The sequence below is a fragment of the Harpia harpyja genome, chromosome 1 (genome assembly GCF_026419915.1).
Source record: "Harpia harpyja isolate bHarHar1 chromosome 1, bHarHar1 primary haplotype, whole genome shotgun sequence".
Classification (NCBI taxonomy): domain Eukaryota; kingdom Metazoa; phylum Chordata; class Aves; order Accipitriformes; family Accipitridae; genus Harpia; species Harpia harpyja.
This window is the reverse complement of record NC_068940.1, coordinates 86,784,280-86,804,292: the sequence shown is the minus strand read 5'-3', so window position 1 is coordinate 86,804,292 and position 20,013 is coordinate 86,784,280. Positions and strand designations below refer to the sequence as shown.

Below are 20,013 nucleotides of genomic sequence, written 5' to 3'. Positions count from 1 at the left end.
AAGGGCATTAGCATAGCTGGCTGCAAAGAAGGTACTATTTATCTTAGGAGTCACTGGGTAACGTGTAACATATACAGAAAAGAGAGGTCAGCTCTCATGCTTAGAAGCCCTGGTAGTTTGGAATTGGAAGTATTTTTTATGAGGCCCTCTGCCATTTAACTTCTAGGAAAAAATACTGTAGCAAACAAATTCTTTCAACCTTTCCTTTTCTCATTTTCTGTGTTGAAAAGCAAGATATTTTCTATTTTTTTCATCTTGAGAGTGCCTGAAAACTAAGAATAGATGAAAGAGAGAAATACTAACCAGCTTCTTCCAGAAAAATTCCTGTATCTATAGATTCATATATTTAAGGGTTTCAAAGGAACATTATGATTATCTAGTCAGAACTGCCTGACAGGCTGTAAAACCTCACCAAGTAATCTCTCCATCAAGCACATAACATCTGTTTGAGTAATTGCATGCCTCTTAGAGAGATACCTAGTCATGATTTAAGGGCTGCAAGTGATGAAGTTCTGCAGTCCTCACTCAGGAGCTGACTCAATGAAAATATTGGCATATTATGCTCTCTGTCTGTTAGGTTTAGAGGAACACAAAGAAATATGTGGCTTTAAATACAGTCTTGTTTGAATCTGTATGAATAAACTCTACAGAATTTAAAACAAACAAAAGAGAATGCACCATAAGAATGCATTGTGCACCACCTTCTCCTTTGTAAGGACACAATATCATATTCTTCTACCCTTTTTCTTGGGATTCTCAGAGAACATTGACAAAATAGATGAATCCTGTAGGTTGATCTCTCTGGGTTTAAACTGATGTACTTTTCTAATTCCGTGACTTATAGGAACAGTTTCCATCCCTCTGTATGATGCATTGTTCCTAATACACAGTCTAGTCTTGTTTTATGTGTGGTAATACTCCACCTTCAGTATCTTTTTAAAGACACTAATGTCAAGAGAATTAGAGAAGCAGAGGCCCTCACAAGTGCCACAGGAATTCAAACTTCCGTACGGTAACGAGACTTCAGGTGTTCAGACTTGACACCAAGGCAAAATGGTGACTGAACTGCTCACTTGCTGACAAATACCACAAAAGCACATGAGCTCTGTGGCAGAAATAAGGACTAACTGGCATTCTGATCAACACATTTGTGCCTGCGGTGGAAGCTGTATAAATATAATTGGCTGTTAAATGTGATGAAGAAACCTGATAAATATATACAGCCAAAAGATGGCATTTTCTGAACAGATGCAGATACAATATGTTCACAGATCATGTCAGGATGTGAACCTATGCTCATATGCAACTTTAATGTAACACGCTGCCAGAAATTACTTGCCCTCTTTCAGACATGTTAATAAATAGTAGAAAAATATTTCAGCATACAATAACATTGCCAAAACATGATCATATTGGTAATCTTGTTTTCTGTGGTAGTGAACATTATGCATACATAAACATTCAAACTATGTTAGCTCTTCTCTTTGAAATAACAAATGTTTCCAATATTCATTTGTACCATCTGATACAAGAATAGATTTTGCTTACGTCCAGTGGTGTCCTGCTATTGCTTGAATTGACTGTCACAACTGAAGGTCATGTAGTGACTCTGTGCCAATACAAACAGATGAAATACTGGGAAACCACTTTTAAAAAATCTTACCTTACTAAAAGCAAGTACAAACTCCTGAAAAATGTAAACTTTGAAAAGAGAAGCATCAGTCATGGCTTCTAAGCTCATCTTTCAAAGTTAAATCAACAGAAAAAGCAGTCATAATATTTGCACACCTAAATAAAACAATCGAGGATTTTACTTTGGGGCTTAAAACAGCTCAGTTCATTTCCCTAGTCAGATAGAGACTTCCTATGTGACCTTCGATAAATTGTTTGGGACAAGGTTTTTGAAGGTATGTAAATGGCTGAAGGTACATTTAGATGTGCATTGGGGTATTTGCTACAGATTCTCATAACTAACAGGCACTGAAAATGAGCGCATATCTACCTTTAAAATGATCATTAAGTGTTTTTCCCAAGGGTAAGTCTGTGGATGTCTAGGGGTTCACAAGCCCATGAATCTGTGCTGTTATAACCAATGAAATTCAGAATTATTTTCACTTTACATTTTGTTGATAAGGTAGTATGGTGCCCATGAAGCCTTTGAAAACTGAGAGTTCTGATAGTCTGCTCTAGGAGAGTAGATGCTGTTCCCCTTTGTAATATGAGAATAATTGTACCTTCACTACGAGCTGTCAAATAAACACAGGACACATTGTGAGACAGTCATATCATGTCATAATGTAGCCATATTTCAAGCTTGAGTTAAGACAAGGAAAAGAAAACATTCACTTTCTGCATAAAGAATATATATTTGTTCTGTAACTTGTTCTCCCTATTTCCACGGTTTATCAGAGGAGGGAGAAAGAATGCATCTCAATTCTCATAAAAAATATAAATTAGGCAGGGGGGAGTCCTTACACCAAAAATTGATAGCGTAAGTAGCAGAAATCGCAAAGCTGAGTGTTGCTCAGTACCTCCTGGAAGTTGCTCAGCACCTCAGAATCAGGGCAGAATTTGTACATTTGTTTCAGGCTTGATCCTGCAATACTAAATTAAATGAGTCATCTCAGCTTATGCAGAATTTCCTTGAAATCAAGACGACTAATTACACAAAAATCACTCAGGATAGAAGGAGTTGCCATGAGGTTCTATGTGCTACATGTGCTTTAGACAACTGAAAAAGCTCTTTCCACTATGGACATCACATATGTATGAATAAGCTAATTGATGATCGGAAGGCGCTATTGGTGTTTATTAAACATGATGGCTCAGAAGCAACATCTGGCTCAAGGAATCCCTTGATTTGAGGAGCCTGGAAGGGATATCAGGGAAACCACTTTAAACATATTTCTTATAATCCTTCATAAGCATTTGCTATGAGCAACCATCAGAGGTAGGATAATGCAGAAGGCAGTAACTCTGGCAGTTACTATAGTCCAATGCTTAACTGTCACAGAGTCCATCACATGTATGAGAAACTACATCACAGTCGGAAAAGGGCATTCTCAGACTTCTAGGTCATAAGCTTCAACATTTACACTTGTCATTTTTTACCTGCCACAGTGGACCAGTAAGATATGACTACTGAGGATCTTTATGTTGACAAAGTAGATAGATAGTGTAGATATTATGAGATTGCTGTATCCCATTTAACAGTTTAGTTTTGCTATATTTTTTAGTTTCATAGAAATACATTTATTCTTTGTACTAAGAGGCAAAAAACATTTCTGCTTCAAATTATTCAGCTATGGTTAGTCCACTTTAATTATTGCATATAAAAGTGTTTTATTCTTTTCTTCAATCAGACTGGCAGAGATCACTTAGAGCATTCAACTAGAACAGTCTCAGTAAAAACTAATCAAAAGCTCCTGTGAGTTTGAGCATGGGATCTGGTAAACTCAGTAACAAATAAAACATAATTCTAAGCATTCATGTTTACAAAAAAAATTACAAAATCTGAACAATAAGTTAATAAAGTGAAATAGTTATCTACTGTTCAGATATAAAAATCCCAGCAACTTAATTTATATATCACTATAGCAGACATGACAAAATTGTGAATAATGCTATCCACTGTCATAAGTGGTACTTCAAGATTTCCAACAGAAAACTTAAATTTTAATTTTCTGTTCATATATAGCCAAAAGTAAGAGGCAAAGCCAGCCTAATAGTAATCCAAGGTTCTGTAGGAGAAACATCAACCAGGGTCGCCGTGTCTGAATATGAGTCATTTCAGGAAGCTAAAAAAAGAATAAGACACCAGAATGAGAGCCAGATATATTCATCTCTGGGAAAAAAAGTCTTATGGGAAAACAAGGCAAACTTCATTAAAAAAAACTTTCAAAATACTGAGTTTCTGAATATAGCTATTAATCTGTAGCATGTTCTATACATTGTAACAACACTGATCTTGACAGTGAAATATTTAAATTAATCAAATTCTACCCATTTTGGTTCTTTTACTAGTACCAACAAGAATTATAAATGAGATTCCAAAATTTGTTAACTTCTCAATACTTTTTAGTAATTTTATACAGCTGTCTGTAAGGAAATGCTTATTTAGTAAAATTAGTGATTCCCTTTTGTGGGAATAAACTAGTTTGAGTTTTTTTGTTTCAGCACTATATATAGGGTCAATCCTGCTCTTACTGAAATCACTGGCAACACTCCTATTTACTTGGGCTTTAGTAAACATACAAGTAGAAAACAGGATTTTTAAAATATGCTTGAAAAAATTTCGTCTAATATTTTTCTCTGTGAGTTTTCAATCAAGTAAAGGAGCAGCAGCTGTTTATAATCATATTAAAAGCTCCTTAACATTGACCTTCCACCCTACATGGTCTTTTTTATCAAAGTTTTAAACAAAATGTATGCCTCAACAGAGCCTATGAAAATGATGCCTCAGGCTCCGAGTCTCTTAGTATTTATGCTTTATGTATTATAGACACCAGGGGAGACACTAATGACTGCTGATACTTTCACATCAACTTTGGAAATAAATATAGAGCAATGGCCTTGTATTGACCTTTGGTTTTGGTTGGGGTTTTTTTGTCTATTTGTTGTGAACTTCAAAACAAGAGCGAGTGGTCCTGGCACTCTCCCATCATCCCCTCCTGCTCCATTCACAGCCTGTGCTTGAATGAAGCTACTTAATTCCTCTGCTCTTTAGAGCCTCTTCACACGAGCTGTAACAGCATCAGCCACTGGGAGACACTGGAGTGGTGCTGACCAAGGAGGCTAACAGGGTATTTTTACACCTATTTGCTATGCTTGTCCTTCCCTCTGTCGGGGGGGGGTGTCTCTGGGTCTGCTTCTGCACTCTTCTTTCTCTGGAAGTTGGCATGGGCCCAAAACAAAACTATAGTGAAAAATCTGCCTCCACTTTAAAGATTTGCATAAAAATAACAGGTAAACCCAAACATCCTGGGTCTCTTTAACAACTAGGCAGTGGTTTAAATTACGTACAAATCTGCATCTTAGAAACTCATGGAGTTATATTTAATTTGTATTTAAGGATCATCAGCAACTTTTAATCTAAAGCAAATGTAAACACCTCAGAGTTCTGACATAAATCAAAATCTGAACTGACAGCTTGTATGTGTTTGGAGCATGTGTTTTTTTGTTGTGTATCTAAGTAAAAACTGTTAATTAAGACCTAGGCTTGAATTCAGGGTTCCAGCCTAGACCTTTGGCCTTTCTTATTTATCCTTATAATCAGTCTATTTTGTCCTCTTCACCAGTGCCTGGGTGAACAAGTTCTCTAAATAGGAACCTTTTTCCCTTCCCACTGCAAAAGCTAGTTTTTCCTCTTATCGCTGTCAGTGCCAATTTATGTTACACACATCCACAGTAGGTTCCTAAGAAAGTTTTAAAAAAGGAATTTTGAGCAGGTAGTATCCTTCCTATGTCCAATGTAGATGTCTGCTCCCTCCACCTCACCTATGTGAATGTTATCAAGTGCACAGACCATTTCTATAGCCTTACCTAATGTGACATCCCTGCTTATCTCTGAAAATAAAAGCTGATTGCTGACACCATATCAGCTATGGTTCCCCGACTCTCTCTGAACACAAATGTGTGCGGTACAGCAGAGAAAAGCTTATTGTTTAGGAAGCATAAGCCTGTTCAACTGGCAGATGCAAACCACTTCACAAATTAAGGGAAAATAGGACCGTATCCAAGCTGTTGGATGCCATCACACTTACTAATTCTCGAAGTCTGTTGGAGGCAAAAGAGTTACTGTTTATCAAGGGACTACTCTATTCCCACTCCAGCCCATGTTATCATCAGCACACAGAAGATATGAAGAATTAGGAAGCAGCATGCTGAAAGAAGGCATGAGGGCCTCTCAACCATGTGCTGGCTAAACAAGAGTTCTACCAAGCTGGGGCATATATGACATCACTGCTGTGCTGTAACGGCCCAATAAGTCACTTTAAAAATACTCCTTTAACTCCAAAATCAAAAAGATTTTTAAGGTTAGTCAGAGAAAAAGTCAGTTAGTTGCCTCAGGGAGTGGTCGGTTAGCTCCTACTTCTTGATATCTTTATTGTCTTTCTTGCTTCTGTCTCCCTCCTTTCAAATTAGACAGTAAGTCTTTCTGGTCAGGAATCATATAAACCAATATGATCTGTACAATCACTCAGAAATTACATCCCAGTGCTTGGGGTTTAATACAATGCCTGTGATTTCATAAATATTTATCCATAATGATTACTTCATAGATACTCATTTAAGAGGTTGATACAAGATTTTCAGGTTTGTTTCCCAAGAGGAAAAGGGGACATATTTTGTCAAAGAAACAATTCATTAGGAGTTGGTTAGTCTGTTCCATTCCATATATTGGTGTCTCAAGTTTCAATTCAGGTTAAAGGTATGTTAAAGAAAAGGTGTGTTATTAATTAAAAGATCTTTGGAAATAGTGCAAAGTTATGATTATACTTATGACGTCTAAACAGATACCAAGGACAAAAAATCTCACTATACTACTCATAAGAAGCTGTTTTTCAGGGGATTTAATTTTGGTTAAACAACAACTAAACCCACAATATTACAGGTGTTTATTCACATGCGTATCTTGAAGCAACAAACAATTTACGTTGCAATATTACACCTCTGCATACACATTTGCAAGACAAAATACTCCTCCCTTCCACCTTCCCCAATTACTGGGAAGATGAAGCTTTGCAGAATTCCTTCTTGAAAAATGATGAAAGATATAAATAAGTTTATCTTTTGTCCCTTTCCTCAAATGTCTAAAATGATTAGTCTACCCTGCTTGTTAGTGGAGCTAGAATGCCATTTGTAGAAATGAATAATCTTTAATTAGCCACAGAAGTAGTTCTGTGTAACCTTGACTGCGGCGGCAGTCTCACAGTGCTGTCCTGTCAATGAACCTCCACCTCACACCTCTCAGCGTTCCTCAGTGGAGAAACCAGTGAGGCTGTTCAGTTTTATTTAACTGCTGCTCTCTTATTTAACTGCTGCTCTGACAAGCACATGAATATGTGAAAGCCCATAAAACAAGTACTGAAAATTCTAGTTAAGCTTTGTACATCATTAAGTATCTGTACACCATTGGCAGGAACACTGATGACTGCTGTTTGTAGATGAGAAAGCAGCAGAGAATAGATGTTATTTCTGTGCAGAAAGTTGAAAAATACATAAAGCATGGCTTATTTTCTTTTGAGAGGTACTATACAAACATACGAAACTCTTCAGATCTATAGATTCCTGCAGTGCTACAGGAATATATTTTTAAATAAAATAATCCCCGTGATATTCAACACTTGCACTTCAGATGAACATAGGTGAGCAACCCAATGGCAGTTCTTTTGACAAAATGCAAAGAAAGGCAATAGGATTGGAATCTTATTAATAAAAGGGAGGTGAGAGAAATAAGATCCTTCCCTCTCTCTCCCTTCTTTCTCCTCTTCACATCAAGAACAAGATTATGGTGACAAGCCGAGGACAAGGGAAAACATGTCCCTGTCTCCGCCTGGAACTATATCATCTCTTGGGATTTACAGCTGGCACATTGCTTTGAAGACTCAGGGAAAAACATGGTGTTGTTCTAGGAGCTTGTGGATCCCTGATGTATGCCAATCCTACACTGAAGGAAAAATATGCCTAAATCATTCCTAGCCACAAATAGTAAAACCATGCCTATTGAGTAGGTAGGCAGCCTCACTTCCAAATTTCTCTGTGTCAGAACAAGATGCAACTTGGTACACAGTGTTCTTGTCTGTTATTTACCACTAAATAAAGGTATTTAGTGGTACCAGGACTGGTACCATGGTAGGACTGTTGACACACCCACAGCCAGGACTGTTGACACACCCACAATCCTTAGGCAGTTCCCTCATAAGCTCTTAGAAGCACTTTATATTTACTTTACTTTTGTTACAGTAGCAAAAATAGACTAAAATACACCCAAGTTCTAAGGTCAATTATTACAAGTAGATTTTTATATAGGTTATAATAGTGGCATGGCATATCAGATTTAAGGTATTATGCTTGAACCTGGTAAATGATATCTCAGGCATGAGGTGGGGGGTGGTACTGAACACAACACGGAGACAAACAGGCTTGGGAAAAACACAGTAATAATTTGTGAAGAGATAGACCTCTTTTTTTCCCCCTCTTGATCTAATCACTCAAAATATTCCATCTTTGTTCAGAAGCTTGCAAGCAACTTTACAGTAACACAGGCTGGTTGAAGAGCCGTGTGACAAAGCTGGCAAGGTAATTAAGTTCTGCATTGTTACAAGTGTAACAGTTAGCCATCTCTTCAATAAATTATGTGGCCTGAGGCATCTTGCATGAGTTATGATTCCACCACATTCTTCCGCAGTCCTTAGACTTTCCTCCTACCGTATATCTTCATACTTTATTTTTCTATAGTCAGATCATTGCTATGGAACTGGGAGTGTGAAAAATGTTGGGCAAATACAAAAAAAGTTGAGGCAATCTGATGGGTTTTTAATTGCTTAGGAGCTCATCCAAACCTCTCTGAGATAGAAAGGCTGGCCAGAAAGAGCACAGGATAAGCATCTTGCATTTTAGTTCAGAAACAGCAAATTCATGTTGAAACAATGGATGAAAAATATATAAAGAAAAGGGCAGGAAAAAGAAAAAAGTAACCAACTTCTTCAAGATTTTAAAAACCCCTGCAGGTTCAAATGTTTCTTTATGTTGTACTAAGTAACTCTATCAGGCCTAAAAAAGATATTGTTTACCTCTCCCCCTTTAAAAGTCCTTTATGCCTTTCTCATATATTACCCTCTTAATGGCCTTTATTTCACCTTTGTATTGCTAATTACACCTAGTATGAGGGTGACATGAAACAAAACCAGACTATAGTTCTAAGCACTGTGCACACACAGGGAAGACAACATGCTCTTCCCAAGAAGCCTATGAACTGTTTTTCCTTCCAAGTTCATTCACCTGCATTTGTTTGACATTCATCTGTGATGTGGCTGTGTTAAAAGGAAAATATAACAATAGACTGAAGTTCTCACCATTTCTGCTAAAGATAAATACAAGAACATTCCAGCTGTAACAGTAAAAATCCAGTTTTGAATGCATGGGTCAGTTGATACAGAAAGGCCAATATAAAGTCCTAAGAATGCTGTTAGTGCACTTATAAAATTCATCAAAATTGCGATCTTCGTGGGGAGTCCTGTACTTAGCAGCACAGCAAAATCTCCTGCACAGAGAAAAAGACAGAAAACTTATTACTTAGCTGATAAATATATTTGTAAGACTCTCGGTAATAACACATGAAAGAAAATAATTAAGATATGCACAAAGATAGTGAATGATGGAGGACTGTCCTTAGAGTTCTGTAGAATTAGTTATAAACCCATCGTCTGTGAAAAAAACAAAAACAAAAAGCCCATATCAACTTGTATTTGTTTAGCTGTTCCTAAAGATAGCATACAGTATACAGGAGTGGCCTTCTGTTAGTTCTCGATGTTCTGTGACATTTCCAACTTGGATACACGCAAAAGTGAAGTCACATGCTTTCCCACAGTTTCTAAATCTTTCTCGACTGGGAACTTGCCAGTTCAAACCATGTGAGTGTATTTGCAGCATGATCTTTGAGTGTTTTACAGGTGCTGCAAGTCAGAAAAACCTATGCCAGTCTGATTCCAGTTTGAGTTTAATTCCACGGATTTCAGACCTAATTAACTTCAGTAAATTGTACATCAGAATCCCATCACAGATTTTTCTTCTAAAATAAACAATTTCACAACAGGTCCAAAGTAAAAGATTTTAAAAATTCTTCTCTGTGAGCATAGAAATGCCACTTTGACACTGGGCCACTACCTCCCTAGAATTAACAAGGTCTGTTTTTGGAGTTAATGGTTCAGTATTTTAGTAATTTCTTTGCTATACAAACAAGAGTTACCAGTTTTACAGAAATTACCCATCGCACCTTTTTGTTTAGAGAAGTTTTCTACATAGACAGCACATGAAATCTTCAGTCATTTAAGAACAGAAATGAGAATCTGCAGTTCTCATCTCAAACTTGCCAACTTATATATGTTCATCAGCACAATGTCAGGAACAATTTCAGCCATACTGAAATATTTACCACAAGGAGATAATTGAGGGCAATGTTCAGTAGAATGATATTCCTGTCCTGTCCGCTAGTAAAATGGGTCATATATCTTCTTTTATTATCTTGTTATTCTTGATCAGCAGCAGGAATGAGGGTGGCATGAGGAATACATTGTTAAATGGCTCTGTTGCATATTAAAACTCTTGGATAGCCCGTTGTGTCAGGCATGCCCATTGTGCACACATGGCGCCTGCTCACAGCTTACTATTTTTTTGTGTCTGTACACATGAGAATAACTCTTGACCTGACGGTATTTACATTTGGAGAAAGTGAGATGGGATGGCATCCAATAATGAGGGCAGAAGCCTCCTCTCCTTTTTGTGAAGGGGAAAGAGAAGAAAACAGCCTCTTTATATATCCATCTCACACATTAATGTTATAGATCATGATGCTATAAGCAAGAAGAATTTCCACTAATGTCATACAGGAAAGAATTCTTTGGGAAACCTGGAACTCCAAAGCCAATCAGGAAAAATACACATATATATTTCTTACCCATTTCATGAGGAATTTCATGGCATAAAATAGCAATAGTCGTTGTCACACCTGTTTCTGTTGAGGACGAGAATGCTGCTCCTATTACCAAGCCATCAGCAAAATTGTGAAGACTGTCACCCACCAGAACCATTATTGCTAACAAGCTAATTTTCTTACCTAGGAAAAAACAAACAAACAAGCAAATAACAAAAAAGCCTGGAAGTTTTAACAAAAACAGATGCTGTAATTTTTGCTATGTTACAAATTATTTGGGGTTTTTCACATACACCACTATGAAAAGTCATAATAATCAGAGGACAACAGTGTTTATCTGGTTTGTCCTTGTTATTATACTTCTTTCCATACACTTGAAATGAAAAAGTACGTTGTAGAATAAATCAGAGATGGAAATGCCAGGAAGTAGCTTCTTTATTTTTACGGGGTCAACTACTAGACAAAAACTTAGACTTCAGTTTGACTCCAGTCTCATGATATGTCCTAAAGGTTTCCATTAATCTTTCCTTGGTCACTGAAATTCACACAAGTTTTCTTGCATTCTAGATGGTTTTTTTTCCTTAAAAGGTGGGAGTTTTTCATGGAATTGCACAGCTATAATGAAGATGAATACTTGGTCTCACGCAGCTGATCACTGTAATACTGTAAAGCATGTTGCTACTGAGTAATATTTTCAGTGTCTGTTTTTTATGAGATTGCATTACAGTGAAAGACAGAGATGAAAGGCAACAAGCCCCAGAATATCATTATTAGTACAGCATTACAGCATGCTCATTTCCAACTTTTGTTCCAATCAATTAATGGCTGTTAAGCTCATAGTACCCCTGTCTGCAGCATCACTCATGGATGCAGATGGCTATTTTTCTTTCCCATATTGTTCTGTGACCTTGCTTTAGTGTGGAACAGTACATTGGATGTTCATGACCAGGCCTCTGACATGAGAGGAAAGGTGCTACTAGTTATAAAAGTACTGAAATCAAGCTAGGGAATTAGGGCCAGTCTCTCCATCCAGCCTGTAACCCAGACAGCCATGCAGCATGCTGAATGGATTCATGGAGAGGGATTTTAATTCTTCATAGATACATAGGCTCAATGTCTAGGCTTAGCAATATATAATTGGCTCCCCTATGCTGTACTTTGTTCCATCCATTTTATCCACAATCTTACAAGCAGGACATTCTAATGCCTTTCAGGAAATTCATCCATCTTCCCTCTACACAATATGGACAGAACACTTTGCAAAGGGTTGCTTTTATGCCTGAAGAAGCAGGGTCATGATTTGGGCCCTAAACATCAGGCATTTTCCTGACTTTTTTGGCCCCACACAGACATAATATGACAGTCTAAGGAGCTAACATGGAGCTGCACAGAACTGTCTGAATATAGTTATTACAAGGTTTCACTTCAGTAATGTTTTTCCAAAGATGACCATTTTATAGTGATGGGGGAGATGTTTTTCTTACAGAAACTGGCTAGAACTGCAGTCTTCAGACTATTATAAAAAAACACACAGCACATAAAAGCCTAACAACTGTATTCAGAAAATCCTCCCTAGTTGCCTGGGAGCTCTGCGGGTTCAGAAAAATTGGCAGGCTTGTTAGATTTTCCTGCCAGCTTACAGAGCCAGACGTGGATGTCCCCAGTTTGCACAGTTCTTTCTAAACACTATGGGCAGTTTATAATCAATAGTGCAGAGCATGAATTACATAGAAATAATAGATTGCTGCATTACATTAAGTTTGTGATTTGTAATAAGCACTGGTGAGGACGAAATCATGGCCTGCCCTGAGATACTATTAGTCTGTTTTATTCAAGTATCTGATTGTTGAAAAAGATATACCATGGTTACTGGAACTCACTCCAGCGTGCTGTCTATAATAGGGATCAGGTTAACATTATGGAGCAATTGCAAATGTAAGCTTTGTGAACTTATTTGACTGAAAGTTAAGAAGATGCATATATAAACAAATCTGAATCTTTATCTTAATTTACTTTCAGCCTATTTTAAAGCAACTTTGTTACTAGCAATTATCTCACTGCATTATATTGCTGCAATAGTAACTATTAACTTATTACCCTATCTTTATACAAAGCCTCTTCTTAAACAATCCTACATTTACTTCTGATCATTTTCTCTGCTTAAATAGGGGGTTCTACACCATAATTTTCATAAAGCTAATGGGTGCAGGACTCCGATCATAGATTACACTTTTTAAGCTTTGAATAAGAGTTTAAAGCAAACATTTATCCATAAATAGAACTTTTTCCCAATGTTTTCATTACTCATACAGCAAAAATATTTCTAGTTAATGTAAAGTCTCACTGAGTATACCAAATATAAAATGCTACTGTTTGATCTGTTCAGATATTGATAGAATAAGTGTGGATAAATGAGGAGAAGGCCAGTGAGACATCTTTTTATTCCAGTAGCTTCTTGCTTTCTGAGTTACTCATTGGCTATCTAAGGTGACTGACTCCTCTCGCAGACCTGCTTGACATGCGTTTACAGTGAAGTCTGGCATTTCTGGAGATGTCAGGCTTCTGTCTTAGAGCTGCAGATTCCATTCCATTTTGGGAAAAAAAACACCTAGAAGTTTAGCCCAGCATCAAGGTACCCAGGTATGTTTATGCATCTAGCTATTCATAAGAACGCTAACAACAGAAACTTTTGAAAATATGTATTCTCAAAAAAACCCTAAAACAAAACAACCCCCCTTCCCTACTATGGATTCCCTTACTGATTTCTAATATAGAAGTAAAACTGAGGTATGAGGAAAAAATGGAACCAAACAAAGAACATTACTGAGAAACTCTCCCAAATTCAGGTCTACACCAAATTTAGTTATTTGTAACAAATAACATTGACATCACTAGAAATTTGTTTGTGCTTAGCAGGTAGCGATGATTGAACAGAATGGACTGTTCTAGGACTGAACTAGAGATGGACTAGATAGTCACACTGAAACTGGCACTGGATTGTGTACTGCTGGATACATGAGACTGAAGAAATGGAAATCCAGATTTCAAATGCCTCAGAAATGGAAATTAAGTCCACAAGAACAGAGAAGAATATTAAAAACCTAGAAGAAGATAATGACATTGTTAAATGAATCAAACTGATGACCTGAGATCTGAGATCACAAAATAAAGAGGAGCTGATTATAGTAAATAAACAGATTTAAATTCAAATGTTATTCTCTCAGTTGAATAACTACAACTCTACTAAATTCACAAAGGTCACACAAGTACAGTCAAAGGCAGAGTTTGGTTTATGCTCTATGTTCCCATTTTTTGGAGTAAGCAGCAACAAAACAGAGAAGATAGGAGTTACTCTGAAGCTCTCTGAAGAAAACAGATGATTATCCTAAAACTGAAAGCCCATAATTCCATACATGTAATAAATCATTACTAGTTTAAAGAGGTTATTGCTTTACCATGTAAGAGCAGAAGGAAGCAGAACTATATTAGTATAGTGAGCCAACAAAACAACCATTTCACTACCTCCAGAAATAAAAGCCCAAGCAAAGTTTACAATTATAAAAATCTGTTTTGTGTTAAATTTTGAATATTTCCCTTTAAGCAAAGCCTTTAGAAAAACGGTTTGCAACAGTGAGTAAACAAACACTAAAGCATGGACAGTATAAGATTAATGAACTTCACAATTACAGCGTTGGCAGCTGAAAAGGTCTTTAAACAGAGATTAAATTATGTAGCCAAGCACCATCAGATGTGGTGATGTAGCACATAGCAAACGCAGAGCCAAGCCAGCTTCACACTTTCAGTTCCATCTTAGGTCTGAAGGCTTTTCCTGTTACTTGTCTAGTCTTTTTATTGATACTAACTTTTTTTGCTGATTGCCTTACTCTCTGGAGGAACTTCACCAGGCTCAGAATCTTCTGGGCTTCTCTAGTTAAAAGCAAAGATAACAGATCAGTGTTAAAGGGCTCTTCCAGCTGTTACTATAAATACAGGAAAATAAGTTCAAGCTTTTTGAATTAAAGATAATCGCTGTTATTTGCATAGATATCATTAGAATCATTTATTGAGCACTGGCAGTGTGATTGGTACTGCAGAAACACAAAAAAAGAAATCTCCCTTGCCCAGAAAAGGTTACAGTCTAATTCAGGTAGGAAGAAAGACATTCATAAGCACTGTTGTAACCCAAGAAAATCATGTTTCTGCTTGAATACACAAAAATCTGAGCCAAATGCAGAACTAAAAAGAACATTATAATTCAAATTGTATCTTTTGATTTTGCTATGACCGGATGATTGTAGTTTCCTGCTGGATAGGGTGTCTGTAGGATTTCCAGGGAAAAATGGGTAGACACCAGAGTCTCTTTGGAGTTCATGTTCTTCACAGTTACTCTGTGAAAACACAAGACTAAAAAAGATGGTCATAGGTAGGTTTCACAGCCTTTCAAAATATAGGGTTTTTTTCTTCAGGGTGGTACAGGCTCCAGTGCCTTGCCCCTTGGCCTTTAGTTAGGGCTTTGTCTTGGCATCAGGCATCACTGGCTGGGCATAGCAGCACATGAGTACACTCCACTGCAATGAGTGAAATTTACCCTTACTGCAATTGAAGAAAGAGACAGTATCTTTGTCCTTATCCTAGAGAGTTAATTTGATGTGTCAGCCCTAATGTTTAATTAACAGAAACTGCAACTGTGGGAAGAGAAGGGAGAATATGAGGAACCTCTCTCTCCCCCTACCTCTCTGGGGCTTTTCTTTCTGACTAGAGAAATTATTAGAAATTTGTGCAAGGGTGAGATAAGCCAAAAACCTTGTTTCTTTGAAACTAGAAAAACTGAATTTATAATCACTATCTTTTCTTTTTTTGGCCCCAAAAGCATATCAAAGGTATTATGGCAGCCAGTGAAGAGTCAACAGCAGCATGAAAGAGTGCTTTGTCAGGGACAGCAGCCACCACTCCAAAAACTATAGCAGAGATGTGTACTGGCTGCAAAACAGGATATGTTTCTTGGCTGATATTAGCTTGGTTGTGATGTGGGATATGTGCTGTAGAAGCATGAGGAGGGAAGGGAAAGGGTTTGGTTTTGAATTCTACATTTTAAAGGAAAAATAAATGCCTTTAATTCCCATGATTGCAGCCAATCATATGAATTCCAGTAATTGTTCCACTTCTCTTATAATATTTATTCACATGCCACTTCTTTGAACTCTGAGTCAAAACTGCAAGACTAATCAGTGACCTGAAGGATTTATAAGCTTTTCTTAGTCAACCAGTGTTTGTCTTACTATTACTCACATGATTCTGAAAAATTGGCTGCTCTTGTACAAACTAGCTAAGCCAGGCTAGTTCATGTGTTCTATACATAACTTTAGGGGGATCTTGCAGCTGTGAGGAATGACAGGGTCGTTCATTATCATAAACAGGAAGCTATGACGTGGCTCACAAATTAGTAAACATTCTTCACTTGTCTGTTTGCTCTGCATTTAATTGAGAGTTTCCCAAGTGTGTTTGAGAGATTAGCAGTGGCTTATGAGGCTCTTACCCATCACAACTGCTTTAGTAAAATGGAGTTCGCATTACAGAAGATCTCTGGAGATTCTGATTTAAATAACCAGGAACCTATGTATCTAGATACTACATATAAACTGAAGAGATTTGTTGGAAAAAGAGAAAACAGGTTAAAAGGTATGAGTCAATTTAGTTTGCAAAGATATATCTGTCTGGATACCCTCCACAGACCAATGGAAAATTATGTAACTTCTTATAGGTAAGCACCATTCCCAGATATCCAGCTTGTTTATGTTACTCTTCAAATCTGTAGAAAAATGCCCAAGGACAGTCCAAGATTTCATCTGTTCGCTAATTATGCACTTAACTCTCACTGCAGAACATCCTGAAGTTTTTCCCATGGGACAGTCTACCCTTACATAGGATAAAATTTTAAAAAGAAGGGAGGAGGAAAATCTTCAAGAATTTTATCAAGAAAAGGTGGTACAGGAAGTATACTGTTATACCAATCTGATACCACTTAAGAAAAGTTATTGTAAAAATCTGTTTTTGAAATCTCTGTAAAAGCTCATTATAAACTTCAAAATACAGAGATTCCTGACAATCATGTCATGTAATAAAGGATAAATCAATAAAGATTGAAAAATAATACTGATTTATTACATTAATTTGGTTCATTTTTTTGAGGAACAGAGAAAGAAGGATATAAAATCAGGGAAGTACGTCATATTGGTAACCTACCAACTGTATGGTTGAAGTAGATTTGCCTCTGCCTGAATGTTCATTTAATTCAGATTCCACTGGAAGATCATGGGAATGTCCCCAGTGCCCATTAACTAAAGAAAGGCCCTGCTGAATGAAGATGCTTTGCAATTAGTTCTGAAACCCAATGAACAGAGGTGCAGTCTTTCTCAGCCTTTTGTGAAAGTTTAGCATTTGTAAGAATTATTTTTTTCAGAACAAAGCCTATTGAAAAAGATTGTTGGCTGGCATCAACATTTCCTAATGCTTATTTGGTTAAAAAAAACCCCTGAAAAGTGAATCAGATAAATCATATTTTGTTTTAAAACTGAAGATTAAAATTTGAAGCTGAAATTGATATAAAAATTAACTTTGAGAATTCATGTAGTTCTCAGTAGAACAAGTTTAAAAATTTGTGGGATGATGATAAAGCCCTTCTCTCCAAATAAGTAACAAAAAGGACTATTTTTTACCAAACAAACAAAACATCACCATCATCAAAATATTCTCATTCTATTAATCTCACATAATATTCTTATGGCTGACTCAAAGATAGTGGGAATAAGGACTCATTGCTATGTATCTAAATCAGGCCAGTCATTAAACATTCTCTGTAAAACAGAACAAGCAAAGGCTTAGCCTTCTTAAGTGACATTAAGATAGCCTCCCATGCTGAGAAACTTAATGAGCCATCACACTTTGTGTTACATTATATCCTTGTGCATAATCATATTTTCAGGCAACAGCCACACTGAAATAAAGTAATAGAATTACTGTAAGCATGGCAGTGAGCAAAGAGATATTATTAATATAAGATTGGGTTCTACTAACTGCAACATACATATTAGATTTTCAAATCTATTGGGATAGGGGTCAAAAACAATTTGGAAATTTTAAGATATTGTTCTTGATAATATCGTGTGTTTACATCTATGTCTTCCTCCTCTTCAAACAGAGCCTACAGTAAACAACTGTCATTGCTATTTCATATGGATACCTACTCTTCACCTGCTCCAGTGCTAGTCATGAAAGTATGCTTACGGAACACATTCAATTAACTGTTCCCTTCTTGAGTTATAAATATATGGAACACATTCATGAAGCATACAAAATCCACAGAGGAAAGCAAAATAGAAATTGAAGGTCAGTCTGGTAGGAGCACTTTGGAAAGCAATTTTTAATGCTTCATTTAATTCATACAAATGATAATTATTTTCTCCAATCATTTTAACATTTTGTGCACTGTAAAATCTCAAAATAAAAGAGATGTTTTAAAGGACAAATTGTACAAAGCTTTACCTGGTCACGTGGTGTTACCAAAAGAAAGAAACACTTTTCTATCAGAAAAAATCCATGAATTCCTCCAATTATTCCCAAAAGTTTCCAGATATATTCTTTCCCCTCATAGAAATGTTCTACCTCTTGTGCTTCATGTTTATGTAAACCAAGAGTCTAAAAGAAAGAGATAAAGTAAAAAAATTTAAAATGTCAATTTTTTAATTTTTGCTACAGTAATCCATGATGTGTTAATTCAATTTATTCTCAAAATTTTCTTTTGCTGTCTCTTTCAAATTTAAATTGTGTTTCGAGCTAATCAGCTGAATAGTAGACGGATAAAATGAATTATTACAAGCCTCTGCTACACTTCATCATCTCTCAATGGTGAAAATAACTATTTTTAGAGACAGTTTTATGAAATTGCCCTTTACGTGTATATATATATATATATTATATTTAGTGTATATTTTGTTTGGAGTATATTTGTCTTTAAAGTCTAAAAAGTTACTTTTATCATCTTCAGATGTAAACTTCACATTGAAAATAATCCATAAAGCTTTCTGCTGGTGGGTGTGCTTCCATTTTTTCCCCAGCTGCACAGCATGGTAGCCCTTCTTTGCTCTGAAAGTGGGCACTTTAAAGGCTGCTGGATACATCACTTAAAACTGGTGAGGGAGAATACTTTCACATTCAAAAGGCGTTTCTAAAGAAACGCATTTGTCTGACAATCACTGAGAATTGCCTTCCTTAAAACACTCTCCCAGTTCTGCTTCCAGAGGTGATGTATTCAGTATGAAGAACATTTTGACCAGAATCTCAAGTGAAGGTGTGAAGCCCTGATTCAATGACCAGTTGAAGTCTACTCATAACAGTTGTGTAATATCAGAGGAGACTCAATCAAAAATAAATGAAATGGGAAATTTGGTTCTGTTTTACATGCCACCTATGCTTAAAATTTATTTTATTAATTTAGGAAAAAATCATAGAACTCATTTTCTTACAGTTCTAGGCAGCAGGATTAATTAGGCTGATAGCCCCTGGTTCTCTGGAACAATGTGTGGAGGGGACTGTGGATGCCTCGTACAACCTTTGAACAATTTCTCCTAAAAAGCATAACAGAATCTACCTCATGAAAGAGTTTAATACATATCTAGAAATGTGGCTTGCACAGGACTTGTGGGCTTTCTGAAAAGTTTTTGTGAAGATAAGAACCTTATTTTCTCTGGATTCATCATTCATTGATTTCTGCTTCTTACTACTTGGAATCTCTCTCTGAACTACGAAGTGCAAATGTAATTGGAATGCTGGGTAGTCAGTTCACAGATTTCATGGAAAGCTTTATTTTTAAGCAGATGAGCATTAGCCAGGTTTAAATGAAACTTTTCTCTGTGTGTGTGTGCATGCGTGTGCATATGTGTCAATATTTTAAAAACAAAGGTGTGCATTACCTACCTGAGGAATAAGATGTAGCAATGCATCTCCAGAAAGGGTCCCAACAGCCAAACCGACAAACAGCTGTAAAATGAGTTTATAGATTTCTTGACAGGAGTTAAATAAAATGAGGGTTGTACCAAACATAGATCCAATAGTAATAAGTAAAACAGCAACAGTGCTATAACCATATTCTGTAGGGAAAAACAAATGAAACAGAACAAGGGCACCTTTAATCATTCAATATTTGTATTTGTGTTTGAGTATTTGTTTTGTATTTGTATTTCTATTTGCTTTTGAGGCTATGTTTTGCCACCGCTGTGTACAAGCACACAGAGGAGAAGTGATTCATTGTGCCACATAGATTTTTCTAGTCATGTGTGATATAGATGACAGAATTGGAAGCC

The 20,013-nt window shown here is 36.5% G+C and overlaps 1 protein-coding gene across 6 annotated transcripts in view; it reads right to left on the bottom strand.

Moving 5' to 3' along the window:
- Nucleotides 1–1,285: 1,285 nt before the first annotated feature.
- The window catches only part of SLC39A12 (solute carrier family 39 member 12), a 38,282-nt gene continuing 19,554 nt past the window's right edge, over nt 1,286–20,013 (bottom strand). For 3 of the 6 annotated variants that reach the window (XM_052803701.1, XM_052803743.1, XM_052803734.1), the window contains exons 7-13: nt 19,628–19,800; nt 18,197–18,349; nt 16,898–17,008; nt 14,518–14,581; nt 10,679–10,837; nt 9,078–9,265; nt 1,286–3,797 (exon numbers count right to left, since the gene is read on the bottom strand). In XM_052803701.1, the coding sequence (XP_052659661.1) occupies nt 3,669–3,797; nt 9,078–9,265; nt 10,679–10,837; nt 14,518–14,581; nt 16,898–17,008; nt 18,197–18,349; nt 19,628–19,800 (977 nt within the window). In that variant the 3' untranslated portion in view covers nt 1,286–3,668. Of the gene's footprint in view, nt 3,798–6,557; nt 7,815–7,872; nt 9,266–10,678; nt 10,838–14,517; nt 14,582–16,897; nt 17,009–18,196; nt 18,350–19,627; nt 19,801–20,013 lie in introns of those variants that run through there. The other 3 variants (XM_052803711.1, XR_008237505.1, XM_052803723.1) reach the window with 3 other exon arrangements.